Source organism: Amborella trichopoda, chromosome 3 (genome assembly GCF_054954075.1).
Source record: "Amborella trichopoda isolate Santa Cruz 75 chromosome 3, AtrichopodaSantaCruz75HAP2 v2.0, whole genome shotgun sequence".
Taxonomy (NCBI): Eukaryota; Viridiplantae; Streptophyta; class Magnoliopsida; order Amborellales; family Amborellaceae; genus Amborella; species Amborella trichopoda.
Window position 1 is genome coordinate 51,744,231 of NC_142338.1, and position 27,796 is coordinate 51,772,026.

At 37.9% G+C, this 27,796-nt stretch overlaps 2 protein-coding genes across 5 annotated transcripts; one reads left to right on the plus strand and one right to left on the minus strand.

Annotated features, from left to right (window-relative positions):
• The first annotated feature begins 1,229 nt into the window (after window positions 1–1,229).
• LOC18429215 (Protein kinase superfamily protein) lies at window positions 1,230–10,619 on the plus strand. Its single transcript, XM_020664137.2, has 15 exons — window positions 1,230–2,054; window positions 2,176–2,246; window positions 4,129–5,583; window positions 5,766–5,832; window positions 5,933–5,995; window positions 6,236–6,299; window positions 6,400–6,493; window positions 6,576–6,659; window positions 6,753–6,842; window positions 6,959–6,986; window positions 8,746–9,294; window positions 9,385–9,443; window positions 9,648–9,757; window positions 9,857–9,944; window positions 10,109–10,619. Exons 1-15 carry the CDS (start codon window positions 1,622–1,624, stop codon window positions 10,376–10,378), a joined length of 3,525 nt encoding a protein of 1,174 aa, XP_020519796.1. The 5' UTR covers window positions 1,230–1,621; the 3' UTR covers window positions 10,379–10,619.
• A 3,014-nt stretch (window positions 10,620–13,633) lies between these two features.
• LOC18429216 (dihydroorotate dehydrogenase (DUF3598)) lies at window positions 13,634–25,994 on the minus strand. Of its 4 annotated transcripts, none has more exons than XM_006838507.4 (5): window positions 25,050–25,994; window positions 24,055–24,486; window positions 20,230–20,322; window positions 19,805–19,944; window positions 13,634–14,363 (listed from the first exon to the last, which is right to left on the minus strand). In XM_006838507.4, the coding sequence occupies exons 1-5, from the start codon at window positions 25,440–25,442 to the stop codon at window positions 13,910–13,912; spliced, it is 1,512 nt and encodes a 503-aa protein (XP_006838570.1). In that variant the 5' UTR covers window positions 25,443–25,994; the 3' UTR covers window positions 13,634–13,909. The 4 variants fall into 4 exon arrangements, with proteins under 4 accessions (XP_006838570.1, XP_088717337.1, XP_088717335.1 ...); XM_088861211.1 differs by having other exon boundaries at window positions 20,929–24,486; window positions 25,050–25,921; XM_088861209.1 differs by lacking the exon at window positions 19,805–19,944.
• Window positions 25,995–27,796: the final 1,802 nt, after the last annotated feature.

Below are 27,796 nucleotides of genomic sequence, written 5' to 3' on the forward strand. Positions count from 1 at the left end.
GATGTGCACTTTACTTGAATGTTTAAAATGCAGGTTGCAACCTTATGCGAATCTCTATGTTACTCTCTTTAGTTTCCTTTCTTAAGTCCCTTATTCTTTATTTTATTAGAAATGTACAAAGATAGCTTAAAAATGGTTTGTTTTAAAAAACATAAAACCTTCGTATTAATAAGATAAATTTGCACTGATGCCTTCCTAACTTACCATTAATATGGAAATCCCATCTAATTTTTATTTTTATTTTTATTTTACATTCATGCTCTTATTTATTTTTATTTTTTTTAAAGGAAAAAGTTTATATAGAGCCGGGGCTCTAAACAATCAAATTCGACCCTACCTCAAAAATTTCACTAGAAAAGATTGTTTTGATGTCCAAATATCCTCAAATTTATCTTCTGTACGGACATGAGAAAAAAATGGATTTCAAATTTTGGAAATAGAGTATTTCGTAACGCATTTTTGGACCGTCAATGTTCAAGATTTTGAAGTTTTCATATATCTTTCGATTTACACTATTTTTTAAGCTTTAACTTTATAAATAAAGATAAAAATATATTTCAAGGCTATCAAAAAGATTTCCAATATTAAAACCACGTTCTTGACACTATTTGAAGGTAGGGTCTAATTTGATTGTTTAGAGCCAAGGCTCTATACAAACCGCACCTTTTTTAAAATGCCGTTATTCTAGATTTTCAGGGTCTAAAATGCCCTTACTTTAGAATGCTAAAAGTCACAAAGTCAGGGTAACACAAATTTTTTATGGTAGTGGGCACTAAGAGACATCGGCGTAACCATTGAAGACTATATAAAGTCGAGGCTCTAAACAATCAAATTTAGGCACGCTTCAAAAATTTCATTAGGGGAGGTTGTTTTGGTATCTAAATATCTTTAAATTGATAATCTCAACATCAAGATACATGGACAAATTTTGAAAATAGTGCATCAAGTAATGTATTTTTTGACCGTCAATTTTTAAGATTTTCAAGTTTTCATATATATGTTTGATCTACATTATTTTTGAAACTTTAAATTTTATAATTAAAAATAAAAATATATTTTAAAGCTATCACAAAGATTTATAGTATTGAAACCATATTTTTCAATACCATTTGAAAGTGCGCTTTATTTTGATTGTTTAGAGCCTCGGATCTATACAAATCGCACCCATATTTAAAAGCATTTGAAGTTTGTTGCCGGCCTTCTAGACAGAGAGGACAGAGTTTGTGGACAAGAGTCGGAGTTGTATAGTCATTTACGTAAAAGATCGAGGGGTTTACAGTCATTTACGCCCTTTAATTATGTAACCCTAAGCCATGGGCCGCTAGAGCGCGGGAATCCGACACGAGTGAGGGTTGAAACAAGCACGTGCCAATTTCCCGCCTTCTGCAAAAGGAGAAAAATGCGTGTCGGAAACCAATCTCTTCTCTCTCTTCTGCAATTGCCCCTGTCGCTCTCCCTCTTCTAGGGTTCCACCTCAGATCTGCTTTCACATTGCTCTCTCTCTAAGAAGTTTATTTTCTCTCTCTTCTGCGAATCTCCTCTCTCTCTTTCCTAACTTCTAACAGAGATGGATCTCCATCCTACAAGGATTCCCATCTAGAAGCCATATTGGTTCTTCCTCATGGAGCTAGACCCCTACCCCTGCAACTCAAATTTCTCCATTGAAATTGAGAAGTCATGGTACTTAGTAACCCTCCTGTTAAGGCTACGTCGCCCCTGCCTTCCTGGTCATCTCTCTTCACTATGCTCCATTTTCCCCGTGTCTCCCCACCAAATAGAGCTCCTTTGTTCAATTCCCAGTTTGCCACTTCAAATGACACCCGATCACTTTGTTACTCTCTCTCATTCTACTTTCTCTCTCCTTGGAGATTTTTCTTGTAGAATTTTCCCGACTGTTTCACATGTAACACTTAGATTTCCAGCGCTTTGTTTTCAGAGAAGTTTGTCAAATGAGATTTTACACAAGTATTGCAGGAAACGGAAGGATTGCAGGCCTTTGATTTTTTCGCCCTTTGTGAAAAGGAGGCTCTTTATTGAAGATGGTCTACAAAAAGGTTGAAAATTATTTATTTTCTTCATGTTATGTTCTATTGTTGAAGTTTTGATCTTTATTTCTTTTAACTTTTTGTATGAGTTCTGGACTTCTGCTTACTATATTTTGGCATTATTGTTCAGACCTCTCATCTTTAGTGGGCGATGAGGAGTTGACAGTTAGAGAAAAGGGAGTTTTTGATGCTGAATCTGAGGTATCCAGCGATACTAGTTGCTATACTTTCAATGAACCGATTGTTCATGTTGAAGTTCCTTCCATAATTTTGTCCATTGAATACATTTGCATGTAACTGATAGCTTTTTCTTTTGTGATTGATCTATATTTCCAAGTGTCTTATGGTCTCAATTGAACATTTTCTATTTTGCAATTATGATCATATATTTCTCGTTTATATAAAGCACATTTTTTGAACCTTTTGGTGGACTGTGTATACAATCAAGCAACCCTAATATTACAAATGTAGAAAGAAGGAATACAGAAAAGTTTTAGTTTGGATAATCATGCTTCACTTGAGGTACCGGTACACTGCATATACTATCTTAAGGATCCACGCATTCATTAATAAATTGCTACCACCAGCATGCTCCACTGTCTTGCATCAGGAGCCAGAATTGAGTTTTGAAAGTTGAGTGAACTCACTAGGCTCACCTCTGTCCAGTTAGTATAGGGTCCTGACTTTTAAACCTAGTAAAACTCATAATTGGCCCAGTTTAAGAGAAGAAATACAGAAGTTTAAGTTTGATCAACCCTCTTTTTGCCCAGTTTTCTCGGACCTTTTCTTGACCTCTTCACTGTGGCAATAATTTTTACATGGTGGACTCTGAAAAAGACAAATTTTTGAAGTGCCTTAAGAAAATTGCTTGGGTTTCAAGGATTTATTTGAGCCTTCTTCATCTTCACAAGCCCTTATGTATTAGTTTCGAGACTCGAGGGACCTAAGTGGGCCCAGGCAAGGTCTTTTTGCTTGATCTTGTTAATTTTGGTTTGGTTTATTCAAGGTGAAAAATGTATTTTGCCTTGCTGTTGTTGACTATATTCCAAGTGTAGAAAATTTTAGGCTTTGTTTTTTGGCACCTGCATTGATAAACCTGATGCAATAGGTGCCACCCTTATTGCAAAAAGCACCATACAGATAGGAATATCCTATTGACTTTAAGGGTAGCAGAGTAGCATTTATGAGAACCACTCCATGGTTCTTTCCAACACCACGGCATTGACACCATGAACGGTTGAATTGCATTTAATGCAAAAAGTCTTACCAAACCCAGCCTTAATTATTTTGTTTTTGTCAGTAAACTGAGTATTTATTTTGAACAGGAAAAATGTTCTATTCCTTGCTAGAAAACGGTCTGCAAAATCTCCAGAGTTCTGTATCCATTACTTTTCAATGTAATGGTGAGATTATTTCAGTGTTTTTCATTGGAATTCCTGTCTTGTCTACTGTATGATTCTCCTGTCTCCTCTCCTCAGTAGTTATATATGGGAAATTATATACTATAATCCAATTCATTGCATGAAACCATAGGCTACTAGGACGATGAGAAAACCATTGAAATGTGATGAAAAAACCATTGAAGTAATGTCTTGTTGTGATGTGTCCCTCTCTCTGTTACCCTTTGTTTCAATGTATACTGATGACCCAGAGGACTCTGATTTTCCATAGTCCATTTGAGTATAGTATATCTCAGTGCTTAAAAATTGACAACCGAGGCTCGGACTCATCTGGGTCACTAGGACCCCTCATGGTTCTTCATTTGGATGAATGACACTGAGACTCTGAGAGAGTCTGATCTGAATCATGCATTATTATTGTGTTCTATAAACTGGGTCCAGTCAGAGACACCGACTCAGCCGAGTTGGCTTTTGAGTTGGATTCAGGACTTTGGCAAGTCCAATCCTGACTGCGGACTTCTAGTCACTGATATGTTCATTATACACACACTAGTGGAAGGTTCTATTCTTATGCTTACAGCTTATTCATTTCCATTATCTAAAGTGTGCTGGAGATAAATTTTAGGTTTGCTTCTCTTATGCCAATTACTTAGTTATGCATCCTAAAATTAAATAAATTGCAGGTATGTGCAGGAGTAGATGCCAGCGAAAGCAAAGATGAGATGCTCTTGCCGCTGGGCATATCTGAGACAAACGGTGGTTCAGACATCTCAGAAAGAGAAGTACCTTTCATTGTTCATCATACTAGTGTTTTCTCATCTAGCCATGGATTGGAGAAGACTAACTTCGCAAAAGATGCATATGGGATGGAGTTCAAATGTAACAATGCAGAGAACGTCGATGGGGAATTACGAAAGTTGGTAAAGATAGGAGAAGATTACTGTTGTGCTCTGAGCACCTGCGTTAACTCAAACAATCTTAAAACTTTAAAACGTGAAAGTGTGAGTATCTGTAAGCTAGAGCGTGTTCCTCAAATTACAGAGAACTGCAAAGAAACTCCTAGGAACAATGATAAATTTCAAGTGAATGCTGACATAGAAATTAGAGAATCAAACATTGTACCTGAAAATTTTTGGGAAGAAGGTATCTGTGAGATAGATCCTGTTTCTCAAATAAAGAATAATTGCCAGGAAACTCAGAGGAACGATGACGAATTTCAGGTGAACACTGTCATTGAAATTAGAGAAACAAACATTGTGCCCGAAATTTTGAGGAAAGGAGGTTTCACATGTAGGGTAGAGCCTACTCCTCAAGTAACAAAGGGCTGTCAAGAAACTCAGAGGAACAATAATAAATTTCAAGTGAGATCTGATATAAAGCATCAAGAAACAAGCACTGTGCCTGAAAATTTGAGGGAAGGAGGTTGTCTTGATAACCAATTAGAATTTGATAAGATTGAACATTCCCCTAAGGGAAATAGGGATTTAGAGTCCTTGAATCCTGAGCTTGTCAAGATAGAGGATGTTCAAACTTCAGCAGAGTTTAACTTCGAAGCCGAGAACCGATGCATTTCGTCACACACAAAAGCAACATTGATTGACGATGTTCCTGATAGTCTTGAATGCTGCTTTTCAAGTAAAAGCCCGACAGGTGCTGGGGCTGATGAACAGTTCCATTGTGGAAAACATAAAGAAATAGACAATATTGATACTTGTAATAGAGAACTCCTCAACTCTTCTTTCCAAGAAAATGCTTCCCACAAAGAGGGCCAAGCTCCAGATGGTTCGATAACAAAAAACCAGGTGGTTGGTGGCAATTTGTTAACTTGTTCAGTCACTCAAGTACTAAGATCTGTTAGAATGAAAGTGCCTGAAGAATGTCCAACAGTTGGGCTCCCGAATGCTGGGGAGCATTCACCGAATATGCTTCAGAAGGAAGTGATTTCTGGTGACATGGAAGCCTCAATAATTCCTTGTCCACTTGATGGCAGTAAAATTACTGATTTGACCAAACAATTGGATAACTTCAGGAAGGATGAGAAGAGAATCACTTCAATACAGAAGGCCAAGCGATCTCAAAAACATAATGGGCATGCTAAACATAATGAGCCAGATCGAATATGCCATTCTTCTTCCCATGTAATCCCTTTTCCAAGTACACTTGGAATATGCTTAATCTGCAATAGAAGTTTTTTGTGCTTGGTGCATGTTATATGCTTGTGTTCAATGTTTAAGTCTGTCGCAAAAGATATGCATTCTTTTGAGCAATAAAAAACTTGCACCCTATGTTCTTAATAGGGTGTTTGATTTTCAAAATGCAGCCACATTTGGAGCACAAAACTTTACTGGCCTTGGAATCTTTCATCTTAGAGGAAGAAGAAGGTTCAGGTAGTTTCTGCCTCCCTAATATTAAGAATTTGACCGTGCCTTTCTTTTTGCCTTTGCTGCTTTATCTTTTAACTGCCACTGGTTTCATTAATATATGCAGGAGGTTATGGCACTGTGTACAAGGCTACGAGGAAGCATGATGGAAAAACAGTTGCAGTCAAGTGTATGTGAATTTGCCTACTGTTTGGATTTTTAGTGAGACTTGGTTTATTGTCCTTCAGGAAAAGGAGCATGTCATGGATTTGTACATGATCTAATATCTTGCTTGGTCACTATTTTACATACTGAGTTGTTATCGAGTATTAGGCTATTACTTCATTAGTTATTTAGTTTTCTTGCACTCGTCAAAGTTACTAATCAGTCACAATGGATAATGGTTTGCATATCTATGCATTTATGACAGGCCCTCATGCAAACGCTCACGCACATCATGTCAACAATGAATTAAAGATGCTAGAGCAGTTTGGGTGCGTGGAATTTGTAAATCTCTGTTTATTGAGCTAGGAACTTGGCACAGTCCTTAAATTTACATTTTTCAGAATCCTAAGATGGAAATTCTTGTCACAGAGGTAGGAACTTTGTGATAAAGTATGAAGGCTCCTTCAAAAGTGGCAATTTGGATTGTTTTGTTTTAGAGCATGTCCAGCATGAAAGACCAGAGGTGATCATTCAAGAACTCAAAAGGTGCAGTTAAGGTTCTTTTCCTCGGGTTACCATTAACGGGTTTGGTTGTATTGTTGCAGGTGTTGAAAAGAGAAATAGATATATATGAACTTCAATGGTATGGTTATTGCATGTTCAGAGCCCTTTCAAGCTTGCATAAGCAGGTAAAAGTTTGGGCGTGTGTTTTTGCATGTGCACATGTTTGTGGCTATTTGCTTTTTATATCTTACAGAAATTCTTTGATCTCAACTTTGCAGGGTGTAGTCCATAGAGATGTAAAGCCAGGAAACTTCCTCTTCTCTCGAAAACTGTATAAAGGATACCTCATTGATTTCAACTTAGCCCAGGTTAGTCATGATTATGTCTTTTCTGTCAATTGGTTAATCTGTTTTTTAAGGGATTAAGTCTAATTTGATTTTTCTTTGTTTTGGGTGGTTAATCTAATGATTTTTTCTTCCTGCAGGACCTCCACCAGAAGTATGCTACAAGTAGTAAGTTTCCTGTTCTCTTAGACCATGCATGATCTTGAGCCTTTGATGACCTATTACATTTTGCGTTGTATCAATTATTGATAGGGTTTCCAAGTTAAATTTTGTTTCATAAACTTCTGTTTTTCTGAAACATGGTCATGACGGTTATATGTTTCACATTGGTGCCTATGTGTACACTTCAACTTACTCTCATGATATTTATTCATGAGATTAAGGCTTTGGTAACTAATCTGGTCTTTCTTTCTTTCTTTTTTTTTTCTTTCAAAATGTTAACCTGCAACCTAGTGGGCACGGAACTCGAGATGTCACATTGTGGCACCTGTCACGCTGACCACCAAAGCCTTTAGCACATTCCCAGGTCATATTTTTGTTATAGCTGGATAACTAAAGGAAAGTTCAAAATAATCTACTTTGGTGGACGTGCAGGTTAAATTTGATTAGACTTTGCCCTGCTAGTTTTAGCCGAGTTTAATTTTAAAGTGGGCTTTCACTGTTGAGAGTAAGATGTGGAGATGACTATGTTGATGATCATCCACCTGAGGTGTACAAAAAAATGTCTAACACTGTGGAGGTTAGACCACCTACTGGTTTTTTCGGGTTTTGTTCTCGTGCACCAAAAATTGAAATTGAGCCCTTCTCTGATGCTCCATTCAGTGTTCAAGAACCAAAAATCAGGTTGGGACTTGCTAGGGTCCCGAGACTGAGTCACCTAGTTTGACTTGGTTGTCCAATTCAAACTTGGTAAGTAAGCAGATCTATAACGCATGAAAATCTTGAAAATGGACGGTTCAGAAAATTGTGCTGCAAGATGTACCATTTTTGGGACTTGAAATCTTTCTTTCCTCCATATCCAGATAATCAATTAGAGGTTTTCCATCATCAAAATAGCCTTTTTCAAGGGATTTTTGAGGTGCACCTTAATTCTACATTTTAAGGTGTCAATCTTATGTAAATGCCTTTTTCAAGGGATTTTTGAGGTGCACCTTAATTCTACATTTTAAGGTGTCAATCTTATAAAAACTTTTTCCATATATATATATATATATATAAAATAAGGAGGCCTCATATGTTAAGACTCAGGATGAGTCTCAAGGACTTGGATCGAGACTTTCCGGGGTCTCAAGCCGAGCTGATTTGGATAAACTGGTTTTTAGTACTCTGCCCCGTGGTCTTTGTATTTGTTCTTGCTGGATGAGTTTTGTGTCATAATATCGAGAACTCATTGGGATGTTATCCCTTGGTTATTAAAATATTCGACCTTTGCAAGAGATTAAGTAACACATAAGGTTGATTAGTAGCAGCCTTAAGAGCTGCTGTATCTGGAACTAAGTTCGACTCGCACCACTCAGTCTTTTGACTTGCACTTTGTTATGGCATTGATGTCTTTGCCATCATAGATTTTCAAAATTATTTATTTCTTGCTGTATGGTTACTTGCTCAGCATACACGTAAAGATACGCTTTCTGTTATTTATTATTGCTGATTTGTACAGTAGGGAAGTGGGGAAGTAAACTGCTCTGTTTTTCTAGTATTACTGCTTGTAATGTGAGAGGGTAGTTGTGGGTGGGTGGGTTATTTTTTTTGTGAATGTTTGTGGGTGTTGTGTGTGTCTGAGAGAGAGAGAGAGAGAGAGAGAGAGAGAGAGGTAAATTCTTAACTGTTCCCCTCCTTCCTGTTCTGCAAATTGAGAGCACGTTCAAAGTGTTACCCAATCCAGAGGGGAAATGCATTGATGTGGTGGTTATGCTGTTATTCACAGGCACCTCAAAAATGCATTCTACTAGAAGGTTAGACCACGTACCCATTGCTGTCCTTCATAGAGAAACTTCTCTTTCTTCCAAGGGAAGGTCCCTACCAAATGGAAGATTAGAAACACAAACTACCATCTATAAGGGAACCAGGGGACCGGTGCCATCTCATGAAGCTAAGAGCATGAAGAAGCAGTTGCCACATGCACCTCAAATGGAGCCCTTTCGGAATGGTAATAGCAATATTTGTAGAAGCCAGGGTGCCGATGGTTCGGGCACAAAGGAGGTGACAAGCACTCGAACACCTTCTGGTGAGAGGCTAAGGGAGCCCATGCCAAGCTTTGGAAGGAAGGAGCTTATTAGCCTGGTTCAAGAGGCCATGCAATGCCCCCCTCAAGAAGCAGCCATGACAACTATGGTTTCTCAGAGGAAAAGAGTAGCAGCCCCACCAGCCAAAGCACCACGAACTAAAGAAGATGGAAGATTGGTTTTGTTTACACCTATGCCATTGCATTGTAATGGTATTCCAGTTTGTGGGGCAGGCCCATGTAAGAACAAAGGTTAGTGCTGTGAGCTAGGTGCTTTTGAATTTACACTGTTTTAATGTTTCCTAGCTTGAGGGGTAATTTGTTTGATTTTGATTCCGACAGAGGGAAAACACAGGAGAGAAGGTCCTTGTGTAGGGACTAAGGGATTCCGTGCTCCTGAGGTATAGAAATTTTATACTGCTTTCTATGAGCTTTTTATTTTATCATACAATCACCCACGACCGGACTTGATCTCTCTCTGTCTCTCTCTCAGCTATTGGATGCAACCTAAATTGATATTGGTATCTATGTGATATTTTCGGTACCTGAAGTTGATTTCTGTTCGATTAAACCATCACTGATTGTTTGCGTGCTGTTTGTTGCAGGTCTTGTTCAGATCACTGTATCAAGGTTACAAAGTTGATGTATGGTCAGCTGGGGTGACGTTGCTCTACCTGATTATAGGAAGAATGCCATTTATTGGGAATCCTGAACAGTATGCCCTTTGTTCCTGTCCTTCAATCTGCAGTTTGCAAAAAAGTTAATCTACCCTCTCTCTCTCTCTCAGCAGCAAAATCTTTTGATGTCTTTACAGAAACATAAAGGATATTGCCAAGCTACGTGGGGCTGAAGATCTTTGGGAGCTGGCCAAGCTGCACAACCGAGAATCATCTTTCCCTGTGGTACTGGATTTTTAGATAAGGAAGCTATATTAATAAATTAAATTTCAATCTCATGTCTTTTGAACTATTAATGCCATATGATGAATCCCAAGCTTTCAATTCTCGTGGATAAAAAGGATTTGCTTTTGCATTTTCCAAATGAAAAGATAATTGTTTGGTTGCAGGGTTTATATGACACACAATTCATGCATTCAATGAATTTGGAAGCTTGGTGTCGAACAAATACCAAGAGACCAAATTTCATTGATCGTATCCCAAGATCACTCTTCGATCTCATTGACAAGTGCCTCATGGTGAACCCAAGGTCGAGGATTAGTGCAGAGGAAGCTCTACATCATGAGTTCTTTGCCCCATGCCATGAGGCCCTGAGAAAACAGAGAATGCTGAGAAGGAATGATATGAAACCCTCATCTGACACACCCTCTAGTTCTTGAAGTCACTGACAGCTCTTCAATGCATGTGATCAAGGGAGTGAGTATGCCAAGTAACTTCATTGTACCATTTGATATCCTATTTGTAATATAACATAGCAAGTTGGCTGAAAAATCTTCTTTCTGTAACTTGTATTCATTACGAGAATTTGATTTTATAGAGGAAAGATTCCAGAGCTGCTAGCATGGAATCTTTGCATTGTGATTTCTAATGTGAATAAAAGGTTGTTGCTGATATGGTAAACTTGTTGCTTTACAGGAATTTGTCATGGAGTTTAAACTGTCATCCCCCCTCTCTCTCTCTCACACACACAAACTATATGGCTAAAATGATGGTCATACTCATCAATTTGAGACCAAGGAATCTACCACTAGCTTTCTTTTTAAAAAAAGGAAAAAAAAGAAAAGCTTTGTTGAAATATGTTAAATAAGCAAGCAAAAATTGACTGAAAGCTGCAAGTTGCTTCTTTATAGTAGAGAAATTATATAATAGCAGTAAGGGCGTGTCCCTCCCTTCCCTAATGGTTTTAAGGTTCTCATTTTTGTTTCTTCTTTCTTATTGTATCAGCTCTACCTCAGTTTAATGGAAATGTAGCAAGTTAACAATTAGAAACAGAAGAAATTTGATAAGGAAAAGTTTATATAAGGTTGCCAACCGTGAAATGTAGAATTATAGATGCACCTCAAAAATCTATTGGAAAATATTGTTTCAATATTGAAAAACCCTTCAATTGATCATCTCGACATTGAGATGTATGAATATATATATATATATATATATATAAAAGAAATTTTTATATATAAAAAAAAAGAAATTTGAATCCCATAAATAGTACATTTTACTAGACTGTCTATTTTCAAGATTTTCATATGTTTATAGATCTATTTGATTTTAACTATTTTTTGAGTTTAAAATTTTATAATTAGATATGAAAATAGATTTTCAGATAATCCTAATAATTTTTTACACCAAAATTACATGTTATGATAAAATTTGGAGGTGCGTCCTAATTGGATTGTTTAAGATTGCAACTTTCTAGAAACTACACCCATTAGATAAGGGAAAGCTTTCTATGTTTCCCCTACAACATAGAAGTTATGTCTTCCCTTTTATCTAACCCTCCATTTTTTAATAGGGGGTTAAGATTGCCCCAATCACAATGTCATGTCTTTACACTGTTTTATTTTTAATCGTTTTTGCTATAAACTGTTTTCGCACCAAATTTTGGATGTCCATTCCTCTATTAAACTCACACTAACAAAAAATATAAAAAAAATATTTTCAATAAAATAAAATAACCAAAATACTCTTGAAAGTTTCAAGGGGTATTTTGGTCGCTATTTTTTTTGAAAAATTATTGTTACTATTTTCTATAGGTGCACCCCAAAGAGAAGATAGTACATACCAAATTTCATGTTCAAAAAATTTGTATTAAAAAAAACTAAAAATAAAATACTTCGAGATGTCGGATCTAAGATCAAATGATGAGTGGCTCTCTTGATAAAAAATAGATGGCTGGATGGTAGGGGAGTGTAGGAAGAACAGAGAAAGCTTTCCCATTAGATAATGGCATTTAATGGGCATCAAGCCCTGAGGTGCTCTTCACTATTTACTCTTTACGTGATATGCTTATTATTCATCAATATTGGAGGCAAAATGGCTGTGTTTCTAAAAAACCTCCATTAAAGCACATGGGAATACGTTTGCCCTGTTGGGGCTCGAGAAACTTGGTGAAAGCTTTGGCGGGTTCTTCTTAATTTGGGAAAAGATGAGCATTTTAAAACCTTTTTGCAGCAAGAGTAGAACTCGAGACCAGATCTATAGAGGGAGATATGGGACAACAGAACTTGTTGCACACTATGGTTGACTTAATTTGAAAACTAAAGGAAAGGTGTCTATGCCATCTTAAACATGGATTTTGGATTCAAGATTTTAAGGTTTTTTATCTTACCATGATGGATGATCTGCGAACATTTTTTGAAATATAAAAATGGTGTCTTTTAAAATTCTTTTTTCACCGACCATTTTAACGGTTAGTCGAGGAACCATTTTTTGATATCTCAAAGATGGACAACTATGGTTCAGATCCAAAACTTGAATTTCGGATCTTATTCGGATCTGGTATAGATCCAAGATTTGGATTCGAAATTCAGCTCTCGATCTAAATTTTGGATCTAAATTATTATTTGGATCAAATTTAGGTACAGGTGGATCCGGATCCTACCCAGTTATTAAAATAGTATATATGTTCACACTATAAAACATTTTATAATTGTACTAAATAAATTTTCAACATTAAGAAGGATGTCCCATCATTTACAAAGGATGTCACATCACCATTCATGTGGATAATGTCTCTCCATTCTTAATAACAAAAAATACTCTTAATAAAAAAATATTCTATGTAAAAAAAAATATCTATAAGTGTCCAAAATTTGTCAAGTACAATTATAAAATGCCATATAATGTGAGTACCCTAACATAACCTATATTTTTAACTTTTAATGACTTAATCCCTATTTTGGGATCGGATTGTGGAATTGATTGGAAATCAGATCTGGATCCTCTAAATAATTTTTGGATCTAATTCCGGATCTGGATGGATCCAGACCCGATCAGACAAATTCTCAACTCTATGGACAATTACCATCCATTTTAACTTCTAATGGAGGCATCAACTCTGGACATCCGTCAAATCGGTTTTTTTAAAGTTCTCGTCTTCAGCTTCATTGATTAAGTTTTTCAGAAGAGGTATTACATAAAGAATCTTGAATTAAGAAAATATTTCCTTAATGTTTCCCAAAAAAAATTAATCCCCTCAAAAGAACTCGCATTCCACCAAAAATAGTCATCATCATATTGTAGAAAAAACATTACCACAAAAAAACTATATTCCTCTAGAAGATAATAAAGATAGAGGGAGTATTACCCAGTGAAAAAATCTTCATTTTATCTAAACGACGAGCACCATTGCAGAGAGCAAGAGAGATCGATTCAGCCTCAAGAGGAAGCATACACGTTTTGGGGTATCACACAAGAGGAAGCATACACGTTTTGGGGTTTAATCAAATTTAGATAAAAGAAATTTCGAAATAGTACCTAAATGCTACAAAGTCTTGGAAGTTAATAGCTTTATTGCATGTCTATGCATATCCGATAATTATACTCCAACTTTTTGAGCCAAATGAAAAATATTCATGGTTTTTCAAATTACCTATTTTTTAGTGATGTGTTTTGTCACGATTTTTTGCCTCCAATTTTTTTTGGACCAAAAGGGATTTAATATTGTTTTTTTGGTCTGCCAATACATTGCTATTTCCCATTTTTCTAAGTATACTCCGCAGCAGGACTATTGTTAGGGCCCTATATTTTGGAATGTAACTTCCTCAAGCTAGCCACCAACTTCTAAAATAAAAATAAAAACAAAAATAAATAAAGATATGCAAAACTGTACTCCCAATGAAAATAATGCCCAATACAGTCCTTTACCTTTCCACAAAGGAGGAGAACAATGGAAAAAGACAGAGACCTGTTTACAAGGTAACAGGATCAGCAGCCCACCTTCTCTTTACCTCGGATTTCCATCGAACTTCCTTCAACATGCCATCAGATCCATAGTCTCTCTCCATCACTAGATTGATCCCTTCATCAGAATACCACCCCACCCCAATACAAAGCACATCATCTTTCTTCACATCCACATAACCAGTGACCCCGCCCGGTAGCCAAAGAATGGTCACATCTTGCATGTCAAGAATGTCTTCTTCGCCAAAGTAGGCAGAGCTCTCTGGTAGGCTTCTCTTCTTTAGAGTCTCCATACACAGGTATACAAAGGGAGGCCTCCCTTCTTTGCTTGTGCTCTCCTCTTCCCCCTCCTCTCCAGAAATTGGGGTTGCTCCAACTTCAAACACCTTCCATGAACCTGCTAGCTCTGATGGCGCGGTTCGCTTCCTTTGAGAAAAAGGCTTCAAATCCAACTCCCCATCACTGCCATAGACCCATGACGCCAATGGATATGTTAAGAACAGGATGCATTATACTCGCATGTGAGACAGAGAGATGCATTACAGTCACATGTGTGTATATGAGAGAGAGAGGAAAATAGTAAGGAATGGACACAAATCCCAATGAAGTACAGAAAAGCATAGCCCATTGGGGTCCCTACCATCTAAAAATAATCATCTGGTGATTCCTAGGCAGATCCCAAATTTTCAAATTGAAAGAATCTTCCTTAGTCGCTTTTTCACCCTAGGGATTAAGTGCACAATATATGCTCCTGTGTATATGCACTTAGAAATATAAAGCCCCTAATGTGCTTCTCGCTAACAAACCAATTCAAGCTTCGAAACTCTAGTAACGTCTGGGAACTTAAACCTGCCCAAAGTAAGTACTTCTTTTTTTAGAAAATGTTAACTGTATTGAAGAGGAAGGGGAGTACAAGTGTTCTATGAGGCAACCCACAAGTCGGGTTCTTTGGTAAAAAATATCGGGGCGACCCACAAGACGGATCCCACACCTCAAAAAACAGGTTACCCTAAAAGGGTACCCTGTACAAAAAATGGTTGGGGCTCAAGAGATCTGCCCAATACAGCCATGTACAAAAGAGTTGCCAGGGAGAATAATCAAACGACAGAGAGTTATGCGGCCATGCTCAAAGTTAGTATTACAAAGCCCTCTACATGATCTCATACTACAGCATAAAGCCTAAAATTTAGACACCTTTAGATATGTCAACATGCTTCATGCTCGCTAGAATACAGCAGCATTTCATCATCTATTACATGTTAACAGCTAAGTAGCAATTTACCATCCAAGCTTTGCCAATAGCATTTTCTGTGGGCTTTACACTAAACCAAAAAAATAGGAGGGATAAAACCATGGGTGCAGTTGGCATACGGATGCATCTGTAGCTTTAGAGGTAAGGTGCACCTTCAAATTTTATAATAGTATATAATTTTTATGTAAAATGTTCTTAGGATTATCTCAAAATCTATTTTTATATCAAATTATAAAATTTTAAATTTAAAAAATGGTTAAAATCAAGTAGATCTATAAACATATGAAAATCTTGAAAATGAACGGTGTAGATAATATGTTGTAAAATGCACTATTTCTGAGAATTAAAATCTTTTTATTTTTCATGATCATACATCTCGTTGTCGAGATGATCAGTCAAAGAATTTTTCAACATTAAAACTACCTTTTCCGATGGATTTTTGAGGTGTATCCATAGTTCTGCATTAGAAGGTTGCATCCTTATATAAACTTTTTCCAAAAAAAATTGAAGAAACAGAAATGATGAGAAACTACATCTCAAAATCTATCAATCCAAACAGTTTTCATTCACGAGATAAGGTTAAATGAAAAGGTTCTGGGCGCCTTAAATAATGCAGCGACCTTATAAATCTGATAAGGGAAAGTCTACCATCCACATCATGTGGGCAGGGGAAGGGTGCACAAGCAACCCTTCAAATGGCTATATTCAATGCCTACAAAAGAGTTTCATACTTTATTTTTTATTTTTATTGGATATTTATTTGAAATTTGGGTTCTCAATGTTGTTTTATATAGTAAATCAAATAGAAAATAAAAAAATATTTTGAACAAAAAAAAGTTGACTAAAGTACCCTTAAATTGTTTCAGGGATAATTTTGGTCAATTTTTTTGTTGAATTTTTATTTATTTATTTATTTATATTTTATGAACCATATATCCTAATTTTAGATAAATATTATTTTTAAATAAAAATAAAAAATAAAGTATGAAATTCTTTTTGGGTCATTGGATGGTATGATTGGATGGTATGAGGTTCAACCTGAGCCATTCAAGGGTGCTTGTGCACCCTTCAAGTTTCCACATTATGTGGACGCTATACCATCCCCACCTGATAATCATGAATTATCATCAATGGAGCAAAAGGAAACCACACTAGAGAAAAGAAAGGCATGGAAGATACGTGGCATCCAACAGGGAAAAACTTACAACAATAATAGAATGTATGTAAGATTTACTCATAAATTTGAACCGAACAATGATTAAATATACAAGCCTGATATGGTTATAATTAAAGGATGGGGATTTGGCATGGCGTAAGGGTAGATTCCTCTCAGCGGCAGGCCAACTCTCATCAAGACCACCCTCTCCAATGTCTCCATCTACCATATGCACTGTTGGAAAAATCAGGCGATCTAACCGCTAACCGCCCAGTTAGATTGGAACTGGCCACTGGCCGGTTTCGGTTTTGGGAAGTTTTGATGATCGACCGGTATTTTAAAAAAAATTCAAAAAAATTATATAAATTATCAAAAATAAGGAATTTGATTTGAAATGCATTTTTTAATATTCTTTGTATTATGGTAAAGATTCAAAATTGTTTTGGACCGGTATTTTAAAAAAAATCAAAAAAATTATATAAATTCTAAAAAATAAGGAATTTAGTTTGTAATGCATTTTTTAATATTCTTTACATTATGATAAAGATTAAAAATTGTTTGGTCATTAATACTCATTTTAATTCAAAAATCAATCCGTTAAAATCCATTTTTCATTAATTTTCAACTTCATTTGAATGTGTTTTGTTTCAATCATTCTTTATATGATTTTCATTTTTTAATAGATTCTTTTTTTAGTATCTTTTTTATTTTTTCAACACTTTTTTGACTACCTGGGACTTGCCCGATTAGAACGGCTAAATCAGTCAGTTTACCGGTTCGGCTAGTTAACCGTTCCGGTTCGATTTTGCGAACACTGACCATATGTCAATTCTTCGAATCCCTGCCTTTCTTGCAGCCCCTCTAGAGCGAGAGAGGGGAAATTTTCTTTGGTTGGGAGAGAATGACAAGCACAAATTCCTCTTAACATTCTCAAAAAAAAAAAAAATTTCACCTCCTAGCATGGGACAAGGTCTGCCTACCAAAGAAACAGGGTGGACTAGGCAACCCTCATCACCATTTAGGTAACAAAGCCTGCTGGGAAAATGGTGGTAGAGATTTACCATCCAGCACAACCACCTGTGGCAACAACTAATACGCCAGAACACCAAATAGACCCCCTTTGTTGTATGCCAAGTGGACCTGATCATCTGGGGTCTGGCGCTCTCTACTCTCCTCTTTGGACCAATTCTGGTCCATTGTCCATCTCAGAGTGAGGTCGAGCACTAGAGTCAAAATTTGGACCAACCTGAGGACTGGGAATTCTATTCTGTGGGAAAGCTTAAAAAATCTTTACCCTTTGGCTAGAGACAGGGATGCTTGGGTTGGGGATCTCTTTGAACCGTTGGGAGAGGAAACGGTGGAGGCCAAACTTTAGTAAGGCCCTTGCTCAGCCACAAAGTTCCTTCATTCCAGTCCCTTCTTACCACCCTACAAAGTACATATCCTACCACCTGCAGGGGCTGATAATATCATTTGGATGACCACACCATCCCATAAGTATGCAGTATCTTCCTTTTATGGCCAGACTCCCACCCCCCCACCCCTCAAAAAAAAAACAACAAACCAGCTTCCCGTGCTTGGATTACTGCCATTGCCCCCCCGTGCTTGGATTACTGCTGGTTGCAATTTCCGAGAGAGAGAACAATATGATTTGTGGAGAAGAAAGTAGCAGCCATTCCATATATTAATTCCTCATTTAATGCTCCTCATATAGTTTTCCTTAAAAACCTGAATCTCAAATAGGTACATCTTCCAACAGTTTAAGCCACTTAAAAATAACTAAGAAGAGTAAGGACATTATTTTAAGACTATTCTAATTAAACCTTTTGTACTAGGTGAGGGCATTCTCCAATTTATAAATTACAATGTCCTTCGGTGAAATTAACTACTTTAGAGAGAGGCATTTTAGGGAATAAATTTGGGGCACACCTTTCCAACCAGGTTTAACAATATGGTATAAATCTTCAAATATGGCATAAGCTGGGAAAACTTGAGAGAGGCCTTTTGGAGAGGAGCCCTGTGGCTAGGGTTTGCAATGGATGAAACTACTGGTATTGCAATTCTCAAGGATATTTTATCTCATTAGAATCTCATTTTAGATTTCCAAACCCCTCCTTCAGCAAAGACTAAAAAATACCCGGAGAAGTCGGAAAAGAGAATATAAAAGGTCAAAAGGGATTCCTAGTTGGAGAAGTAATAAGCTGGTCGGGCAGATGGAGCTCCTAGTTTTCTAGGAACTTCAACAAAAGGTGAAAGAAAGTTGGAAAAAGGAAACAGGGTTTTAGCCAAGGTGGACAATAGAGAGAGAAGGGGAAGCAGTCTGAAGAAGCAGCTTTCTCAACACATCTCCTTTCTCTTCGGTCCTTCTCACTCTACTTCATTATCCATATCGCTTCAAGTCCATTTCTCTCTTTTTTCTTAGCCTATTCCTGCAGTTTTGAAGCTAAAGCAACAACAAAGTACTACTACTGTTTGGCAAGAGAGAGTAATAAATTTGAAGAAATAAAGTGATGATGTTGTAAGGGGATGATGTTATAAGGGATCAGGTAATTTTGTAGATTTTGTTGTTAATCTCTCCCCAATTTTGGAGAATTTTGATCAGATTTTTTATGAGATTATGCAGGTGTTTGAAGAGATGGGGTGGAAATTTCATCAGAATTTCAACTCAAATTGAGGGGGTACTTTAGAAAATTTTGATCCAATTAAGAATGATGGATATTGGGATAAAGGACTATGTCTTCTCTGTCTACCTGTGCCCTTTTCTCTATCTCTACTGCTCTCTCATACCTCTAAGCTCATCATCTAAAGAGCTTTAGACAGATTTTCTTTGTAAAGAGCTTTAGACGGATTTTATTTGTCTCGTAACTCTCATTTTCTCTAATTTTTGCGTAGTGTAAACAATCAAATACTTCTGTTCTCTTCCAAATCGAGAAATTGAGAAGGGCACTCAAACTAGACACTCAAACGGGCACACAGATGCAGAGCAACACACATTGTGACAGTACGTGATCATAAAATACGGATGGCCAGCAAGATTTATTTTTCTGCTATCTTTATCAAACTGATAAAAGAACAAATAGTGATCACAGTGAAAAAACTAGCATTATGCCTTGAAATAAGTAAACAAAAGAAAATTTAGGAACCCCGTCAGTAAAAAAAAAAAAAGAATAGTATATGATATGTTACAACAGAAAGTAGACTCTAGGCAGAAGTGGTCGGGGTGGAGGGTGCCACAACGTGACATCTAAAGTTCCATTCTCACCAGTTCCCAAGTTAACATACTTAAAAAGAAAAAAGAATAAATAACAAAAAAGGTATGTTAGACCATACAAGTGGGTGCAAGTGGCCATTGGCCTGCAGGTAAAATCCTCTATTTGGATTCACAAGAAGATAAATCAGAGAAATTGATGGACACCTGGAAACATCAAATGTTCTCCATGCATATTGATAAAGATAAGCTCATAGGATTAGTAAAGGAATGGATTGCAGAATCACCTTGCATCTTTCATATTGGTAGGATTGACCCACTGTTCTTCGAAAACAGAAACTCTTACTATTTGTATATCCGATCCCCCATCTTTGAACTCTATGGTATGCACAATACGCAGCCGTTTGTGGCATCCCTTAACCAAGCACTAAACAATTGAAGAGTAAACAATAAATAGATACTCCATTCCCTAGAGATATTCCATAAAAACTCAGTGATCACCACTTATATTTGAAAGTATTGCAAATTTATGCATGCATTACATCCACTATATCTTTAAAATTAATGTTCAAAATTAAATATTTCTCGATGCCTAATCCTTGGCGATAAGGCAACAGAAAAACAGGATCACTGGGAGGGTAAAAGTCATTCAAATGTAGAAATTTTTGGTTTACGGGTGCCCATAACATCCACTGCTAAAGTCAAAACTTACTTGTTCGAACTTGAAAGTAGGAGAAAGATAATACTTCGACTCATCAAATGTTCCCACTGGTATAGACATAGGGCCTCTGGAATATGAGCCATCCTGTAAACAAGAACAGTGCTCACTAATTTGTCACGGCTAGTGGTGCAGTAATGCACAGGATCATTTACTGAATCTTAAGTGTCAGAACCAACATTGATGGTCTTGAAAAAGTCCATTAAGGGCTTTCATAATACAGGTATATTCATCAATTACTTTCCTCAAAATGTTCAACACTCAATATTTGCTATAAAGTGACATAAAACATACTTCAATACAATCCATCATGAGATAACAAGTGCAAGATATGTCAATACCAAACCATAGAATATTTATATCTTCCATGCATGCAGAGACAATCGTTAGCGTAGAGATGATAACTCAGCATCTATGTTAGCTGTCATTTACATAAGCTATTTCATTCTGAATTTGGGAGCCATTCATGGTTCTAAGATGTGCAACACACAGTTGTTGCAGCTGGTAGCATGGCGTGGGTTTGTTGGTTGCTAGGAGTTCCCCATTTTGCTAGGGTGCCATACAATACATGTATCAAAACAGACAAATTTTAATAAACAAAATCCCAATTTTTTTTGGAAATATTTAGATGCAAAACTAATACATTAGAAATACCTTTAACTATACTTACAACAAATTTACTGATTGACATACCTCTCCAGGGGGCCTCTTTCACCTGGTCAGACCACTCCATCAACCCCACCCTTTCAAAACTAGATCGCTTTCTTATATCTTTGGACTGGCCTGCTGAATTTCCTGGTTCACATTCTCTTGCCCTCCCTAAGCCCACTTCGGATCATTGCCCTATCATGTTAGACACCGTTCCAGCCATTCGTTCATCCAAGCCCTTCAGATTAGAGCTGGTTTGGTTAGAGGAGGATAATTTCAATAACCGACCTCTTTCTCTAGCCATGTCCACAGATGGGTAGGGTATCGGCTCCAAAAGAAGCTTCAATGTGGAGTGCTCTGCTGCCAGGAAATTTTCGGTCCCACAAGGCCTCCCTTCTCCATTCAATCCAATTGTGGGACTCTACAAAGGAGACTTGTCCTCGTGCAAATAATGAGAGATCCCTCCAAGCCGAGGCCAAGTTTGAACTACAACTCCTCTTAAAGAAAGGGGAAATTTTTTGGGCCCAACGATCAAGAGTGAAATGGCTTAAACACAATGACCTCAACACTGGTTTTTTTCACAAAATAGCAACTGTAGAAGAAGGGATAATACCATTACTCATATTAGAGTGGGAGATATTGTGCTTGATCAACCTCCTTTGATTGAAGATGCAATCACTGAGTACTTCAAAAAGCTTTTTGGGGTACCTCGAGGCCCTTGACCCTTCTTGGATGATCTTTCTTTTCAAACCATCTCTCCCTCTTCTGCTAGTTGGCTCGAGAGGCCTTTTGAAGAGCATCAAATTCTTGATGATGCATTTGTTGCTCATGAGGCCATCCACTCTTGACATCAAGCCAAATTACCTGGTTTAATGATCAAACTGGAGCTGCTTGTCGAAGGACTTGCCATCCACGTATCTGGGATTGCCCCTCTGCATAGGTAAGCCTAGACTGAATCTTTGGAGCCATGTCATTAACAAATATGACCGTAGATTAGCAGGGTGGCAAGGCAGATTCCTATCTGCGGCAGGATGCCCTACTTTGATTAAAGCCACTCTCTCTAGCATCCCTATATTTCAGATGTCACTTTTTCATATGCCGGCCTCAGTGGCCCACCATTTGGAGCAGCTAATGAGAAACTTTTTGTGGTCCAGCAGTGAGGATAGGAAGATCCGTCTTATATCTCGGAAGAATGACTGCAAACCTAAATCTGGGCCTGGGCATTCGAACCCTCAAAGACTTGCTCTACTTGGGAAATGGTGGTGGTGCTTAGCTACCCAAAACAACCATCTTTGGCAGGAGGTGATCAACTCAAAATACCACAGTTCTGACCCCTCTTGGGTACCCTCCCGACAAGCGCATAGCAACTCCTCAGGGATATGGAAGTCCATACTGCGTTCTTCCCCACACTTTCAGTCCATGATAAGGTACAGGCCTAGGCAAGGTGAAAAAATGTTGTTTTGGATCGATACTTGGCTGGAGAATGTACCCCTTAAAGACCTTTACGGTGTGACTTTAATGTAACTGTGGAATCCCAGTTTCAGCTAATGCGCAATAGGAGGGTGTGGAGTCCTACCCTCAGAAGACCACTCTCGGATCCAGAATTTCAGGAATTCACAGCCCTTTCCATCACTCTAAACTCTGTCTTCCTGCCCCTTCGAGGCCAAGATAGCCTCATCTAGACCCCCAACCACTCGGGTTCCTTCTCGGTGGCCCCCTTCTATCCTTCTCTAGCTCATCCCAGAGGCCCCCTGCTTGCCCCAATTCTATTGGTTCCCCCAGGATTCAATTCTTCAATTGGATAGCTGGATCCGAGAGAGCCCTTAGTGTAGATCAATTGCGGAGAAAGGGTCTCCAAATCCCAAATAGATGCATTATGTGCACTGAGGACAAGCAGACCAATGCTCACTTCTTCATCCATTGCATGGTAGCTTCGTCTATATGGGCTGACATTCTTCAGTTATTCCAATGGCAATGGGTGACTCCACCTGATGGCCCTCATCTCATCAGTTCTACCTTCTCAACCCCCTGGCCTAAGGCCGGCACCCTGCTGTGGCAGACCTCTGTGGCTGCCACCCTTTGGACAATCTGGACTGAGAGAAATGCCAGAATTTTTCGAAGCCAGTCATCTCCGGTGAAAGCACTAGTAGAAAAGATCAGAGAAACAACCATTTTCTGGGCCACTCACCACAAACAGTTCAAAACCTTTGCCACTTTGATTTTCTCCATGGCTGGACTCCCATTAGCTCCTTCAAAGCTCAGAGGCCAACACACTTTTCCCTTTGGAGACCATCCGAAAAGGGCCACATCAAGCTTAACTTCGATGGGTGTTCTCTCGAAAACCCAGGCCATGTAGGCATAGGTGGCTTGTTCCGCGACCACAACAACCCTTTGGGAAGGCCAGGAAGTTAGACATTAGCTGGGCGCAGTATGTAATCGTTGAAGGTGACTCTTACAGTGTTATAGCCTGGGCCTCAGGCACTGCCCCCTGGCCTTGGAGGATTGACATCATATTCGAAGAAATCTGTCAACTCACAAGGAATCTACAAATCTCGTGGAATCATGTTCGGAGAGAAGTTAATGGTGAGGCTGATTCCCTAGCAAAGGCAGCTGCAACCTTGTCTCAAGCCAACCTGAGCAACCCTTAGGGAACCTTCGCTCGACTCCCTATCACAGATTGGAATTGATATAATGGCTCAATTCATGTAAAGCTTTTTTGATACACCCTTGGTTTTGTATAGGGCACCCGTTTGTGGGTTGCTTATTTTTGGGCGGAACCCGTCTGTGGGTATCCTGCCCCCTCTCCTCTCACATTCTGTACTCACTTTCTGTTCAATACAGTCAACATATTAAAAAAAAAAAGAAGGCGACATTACCCTAGAGGGTTTTATCATACTTGTATGATGCTTCATTATAAGTGTGTCACATTTGCTAGCATGAAAGTATGTCAAAGACTAAGAATCACTGGCATATTGAATGGATAGTTGGACGTTACATGAAGAAAGATCAAACAGGAAAAAACCTCTCAAAACTCATATAACAGGGCCATCACAATTTAATGGACAACAACTTGATCGAACCAGGGGCACACACAGCTTCTTTCGGCACAATGAAGGATAATAAAAAATATTGATTTAGCAAATCAAGTATAAGGATTTTACTTAGCAATACCTCAAAAAAGACCAAACCTGGCTCCATTCCCATGGAATCCTCCTCTAGTATATCACTTCCTCTAAAGTCAAACGATTCAATGCAGGGCAATATATGTTTTATTTCAATATTATCAAACTTAACTCCCTCTTTCTCTTCCCCTTCCCCTTTCTTACCACCATTGTGGTGTTTGATCTGCAGTGGCACCTCACCAAAAGGGTTCAGAACTACCCAATTGATTTTCCTATGTAGTTGAGGAACCCCACCTCCTGATGAAGGGCTCTCCTTCTCAATTTCCAAAAGAGTGAAGCAATCATACATGTTCTCATTCTGGTTTCCAATCCCAATGGGCTCCATTTCAGCAGTGAATGGAGAGAATACAGCTCCGACACCCTTCCATATCCCACTAACACTGCTCACAAAGGTATTCCAAACTGGTTTTATAACGGGCTCCTGTAAATAAATAATCAGAGTCAAATCACAAGACCAAAGAATGGTAACATTATCAGAGTTGAGGTGCGCTCATTACAAAGGTCAAGATACTCCATAAACGATACAGTTTGATATATTCAATACAGTCCATACATAATGTACAAATGCACGAGGGAATCACAGTTGAGAAAACAATCAATGAAGTACTTACGGGCTAGTTGGGTTGGTTAAAGACATCATCCAACATCTTATAATACAAAAAGTAAGGACAGATAAGCAGCAGGATCAATTTAAACCAGTTTAGTTCTGTCTGTATGACTGTGCGTGTGTCTGAGAGAGAGAGACAGAATGAGAGACAGAGACAGAGAGAGGTGACATCGCAGCATATAATCAATTAATCAGGACCCAACCAAATGTTCAATGTTCTATCCCCAAGTAATCTCTAACACAAACATGAACAGTTGAACATAAAAAATCTCCCAAGAAGAAAAACACAATTCAGCAAAATTCTTGAACAACTGAAGCAAAAACAAAAGACCCAATTCATAGTTGTAGAAAAAATTAGTAAATGAAAACCCTGTTACCTGTGTTTGCAAAACTTTCTCAATCTCCATTAACATAGCAGCAGTGACAATCACTCGACCACTCCTGTTCCTTCTCTTTGAGTTTCTCAGTCTAGGCCTCCTACTTGGATTTCTCGAAGGCCCCATAGCAGCTTTTGATTGTTCATTGTCGATACTCCATACATTCTCTTTATGCTTAAGAGCCCCCTTCTGTTTGTCTCTCCCTCCATGTTTATTGCGTTTGTCACTGTGCACACTGCAAATCACCGAAGCTCCGCTGCAATGGATGAAAGATGAAGTATTCTTTAATGGGATTACAGAGGAGGAGAAGCCTAGGGAGTTTTCGATGTGCGTTTTGGGGAGACGGAGAATTTGCTTGAAATTAGGGCATACATGGAGACACTGAGTATGCATTATGAGAGTCCAGGCTCCAAATGGGCGGTAATGCAGCTGGAATTGTAGAGAGAGAAAGTGATTGTGGGGTAAAAAGTACGGAGGAATTAAGAAATCGCAGCGACGATGGAGAGAGAGTGGTGTGATGGGTGGAGAGGGAGATGGTTTGGTAGAGAGAGAAAGTGGGGTTGGAGGTAACTCAGAAGTTGTTTCTTGCGATCGAGAGAGAAAATACGAGCGGCCTTTCTGGTGGTGCTTCCCACCTGCTAAGGATGAGCCCTCTCCCTCTATCTCTCTCTAGATTTGATTTGGCGTCTCTCTCTCTCTCTAAATTGAGGAGCATTCCTCCTGGGTTTGGGGGTTCTCGCAATGTCTAATCGGATGCGGTACTTCCCAGAGGAATCGAGAGTGCCCTTTCACTGCAGGATCCGAAAAATAAATTTCCTAGGGCTTTTTTTTTTGGACCTCTATGAAAAGTAAGTTAAGCTCCATCTCATGATTCATCAAAAATTATAATTCAAGCCTTTTAGTACTATAGCCAACTCCACCTCATTATTCATTCATCAAAAATTATAATTCAAGCCTTTTAGTGAGAATGGCATAAGAGACTTTATCATAGACTTCCTTGGCACTATAGCCATGGCCCTAGCCAATTCTCGACTTGAACATACTGGTTGTGAAAAAAAATTAGGATTTTAAGCTTTAAAAATTATGTACATTATAATAAATTATTTAGACGGTTCATTTCACCATGAAATTAAGTGTTCATAGATCCACAAGATTTTTACCATTTTTTGAGTTTCAAAATTGAAAATTAATTTAGATCTATCATGGAGATTTTTGTTGCTGGAAAAAAAATTGCCAGGAAAAAATTTGATTTAGATCCGTCATGGAGATTTCTATTGCCAGAAGTGCTTTCAAGACAAGGATACGAGGTAAGGCTTTATTTTGTTTTCATAAAGCCTAGGCCCTATAGAAACTTCATCCTTTTTTTCTTTTTTTGGGAGAAAATTAAGTGGTACTTCAAAAAAAAAAAAAAAAAAAAAATCTTACCAAATTTTAAAAATGAAAAAATATTTTATGATGGTGATGCTCTAAACCAGGGTTCAAAACAAGGGCCGATTTGTCGTCAATGCAATGGACAGTTGGAATCATGGGAATTTTTTTTATAAATTATATATTCATCTGAAATTTGGAGCTTTTATACATCTCACTATCAAATGCTCAAAAGTATATAGAAATAACTTTTTTAAAAAAATTAAATGAGAAATTACTCTAAAAGACTTCATCTGAAATTACTATTTGGATTTTTTTTTTTTAATGTACATTACTGAGGTGCACCCATAAATCCGAAACGAAAAAGGGGGAAGTTTTGAAATTTGAAAATTTGGAGCGTGTTCAGAATTACCGCTCCACCGAAGAAACAAATATGGGTAACAACATTTATCAATATAAGGCAATATGTTATCATAAATTTGAGTAGAGGTTTATAAAATAACTATTAGGATGGTGCATATGGAAATAAAACCCCTCCCATCCCCCAACACACAGACAAAAGACAAAAGAACAAAAAACAGCCACAACAAGGAATCCAACCGAAAACTCACTTGTTGCCACTGAGACTGAACAACTAAATGGTGATGGAAGCAAATAACAAACCAACCGGCCGAGCCCCCCATCCCCTGAAAAACAAACAAAACCAAATCTACACATAAGAAAGAAGAAATGGCCACAACAAAACACCCCACCGAATACTCACTTGGAGTCATTGTGAACCAACGACTCATGGTGATGGAAGCAAACAACAAATTTACCTGCCCAGAGAAGAGTATTATCATTGAGAACTAATCAGGCTTCTTAAGCCAATTCATATAGAGCAATATTTTGGGCAAATGCCCCGTGCTCACAAAGCCAATCATAAGTTCATCACAATGATAAATGCTTTAAATGTAAAATGGTTCATTACGTAATAAAAATATCAGAATCAACCACCAAAGTATAAGGAAGATTAACACTTTATAAACTATTTACAAATAGCAAACATTCAAGGAGCAACTAATTGTGTAAGAATACAAAGAAATAGACAAGAATTTGCATACATAAATACAAACAAATATGCACATTCTTCTAGGAGGAATTCACCAGTACAAATAGACAAAAAAGAAATGATATCAATGTGTGATGATATCGGTGAACAAAATATCCTACCACTTGTATAAAACGTACTTGCAAAAACACAAAGTCACACGCATAGATAAAGAGAAATATAGTGAGATATCTACATTATTACCATCATCCAAGCTTTATCTCAATTATTTGGGGTCGGCTACCGAAATCCTGTTCCTCCATTCTTCTCTATAATGACCATACCCTCA

Excerpts from the sequence above, each read along its gene's own strand:
- LOC18429215 (XM_020664137.2), top strand. The coding sequence starts at position 1,622 with ATGGAGCTAGACCCCTACCCCTGCAACTCAAATTTCTCCATTGAAATT. Across the intron at positions 5,584-5,765 it reads TATGCCATTCTTCTTCCCAT|CCACATTTGGAGCACAAAAC; the intron begins GTAATCCCTTTT and ends TTCAAAATGCAG. Across the intron at positions 6,494-6,575 it reads TCCAGCATGAAAGACCAGAG|GTGTTGAAAAGAGAAATAGA; the intron begins GTGATCATTCAA and ends GTATTGTTGCAG.
- LOC18429216 (XM_006838507.4), bottom strand. The coding sequence starts at position 25,442 with ATGCATACTCAGTGTCTCCATGTATGCCCTAATTTCAAGCAAATTCTC. Across the intron at positions 24,487-25,049 it reads AGAAAGTTTTGCAAACACAG|GAGCCCGTTATAAAACCAGT; the intron begins GTAACAGGGTTT and ends ATTTATTTACAG. Across the intron at positions 20,323-24,054 it reads CAGGTTTGGTCTTTTTTGAG|GATGGCTCATATTCCAGAGG; the intron begins GTATTGCTAAGT and ends TCTTGTTTACAG.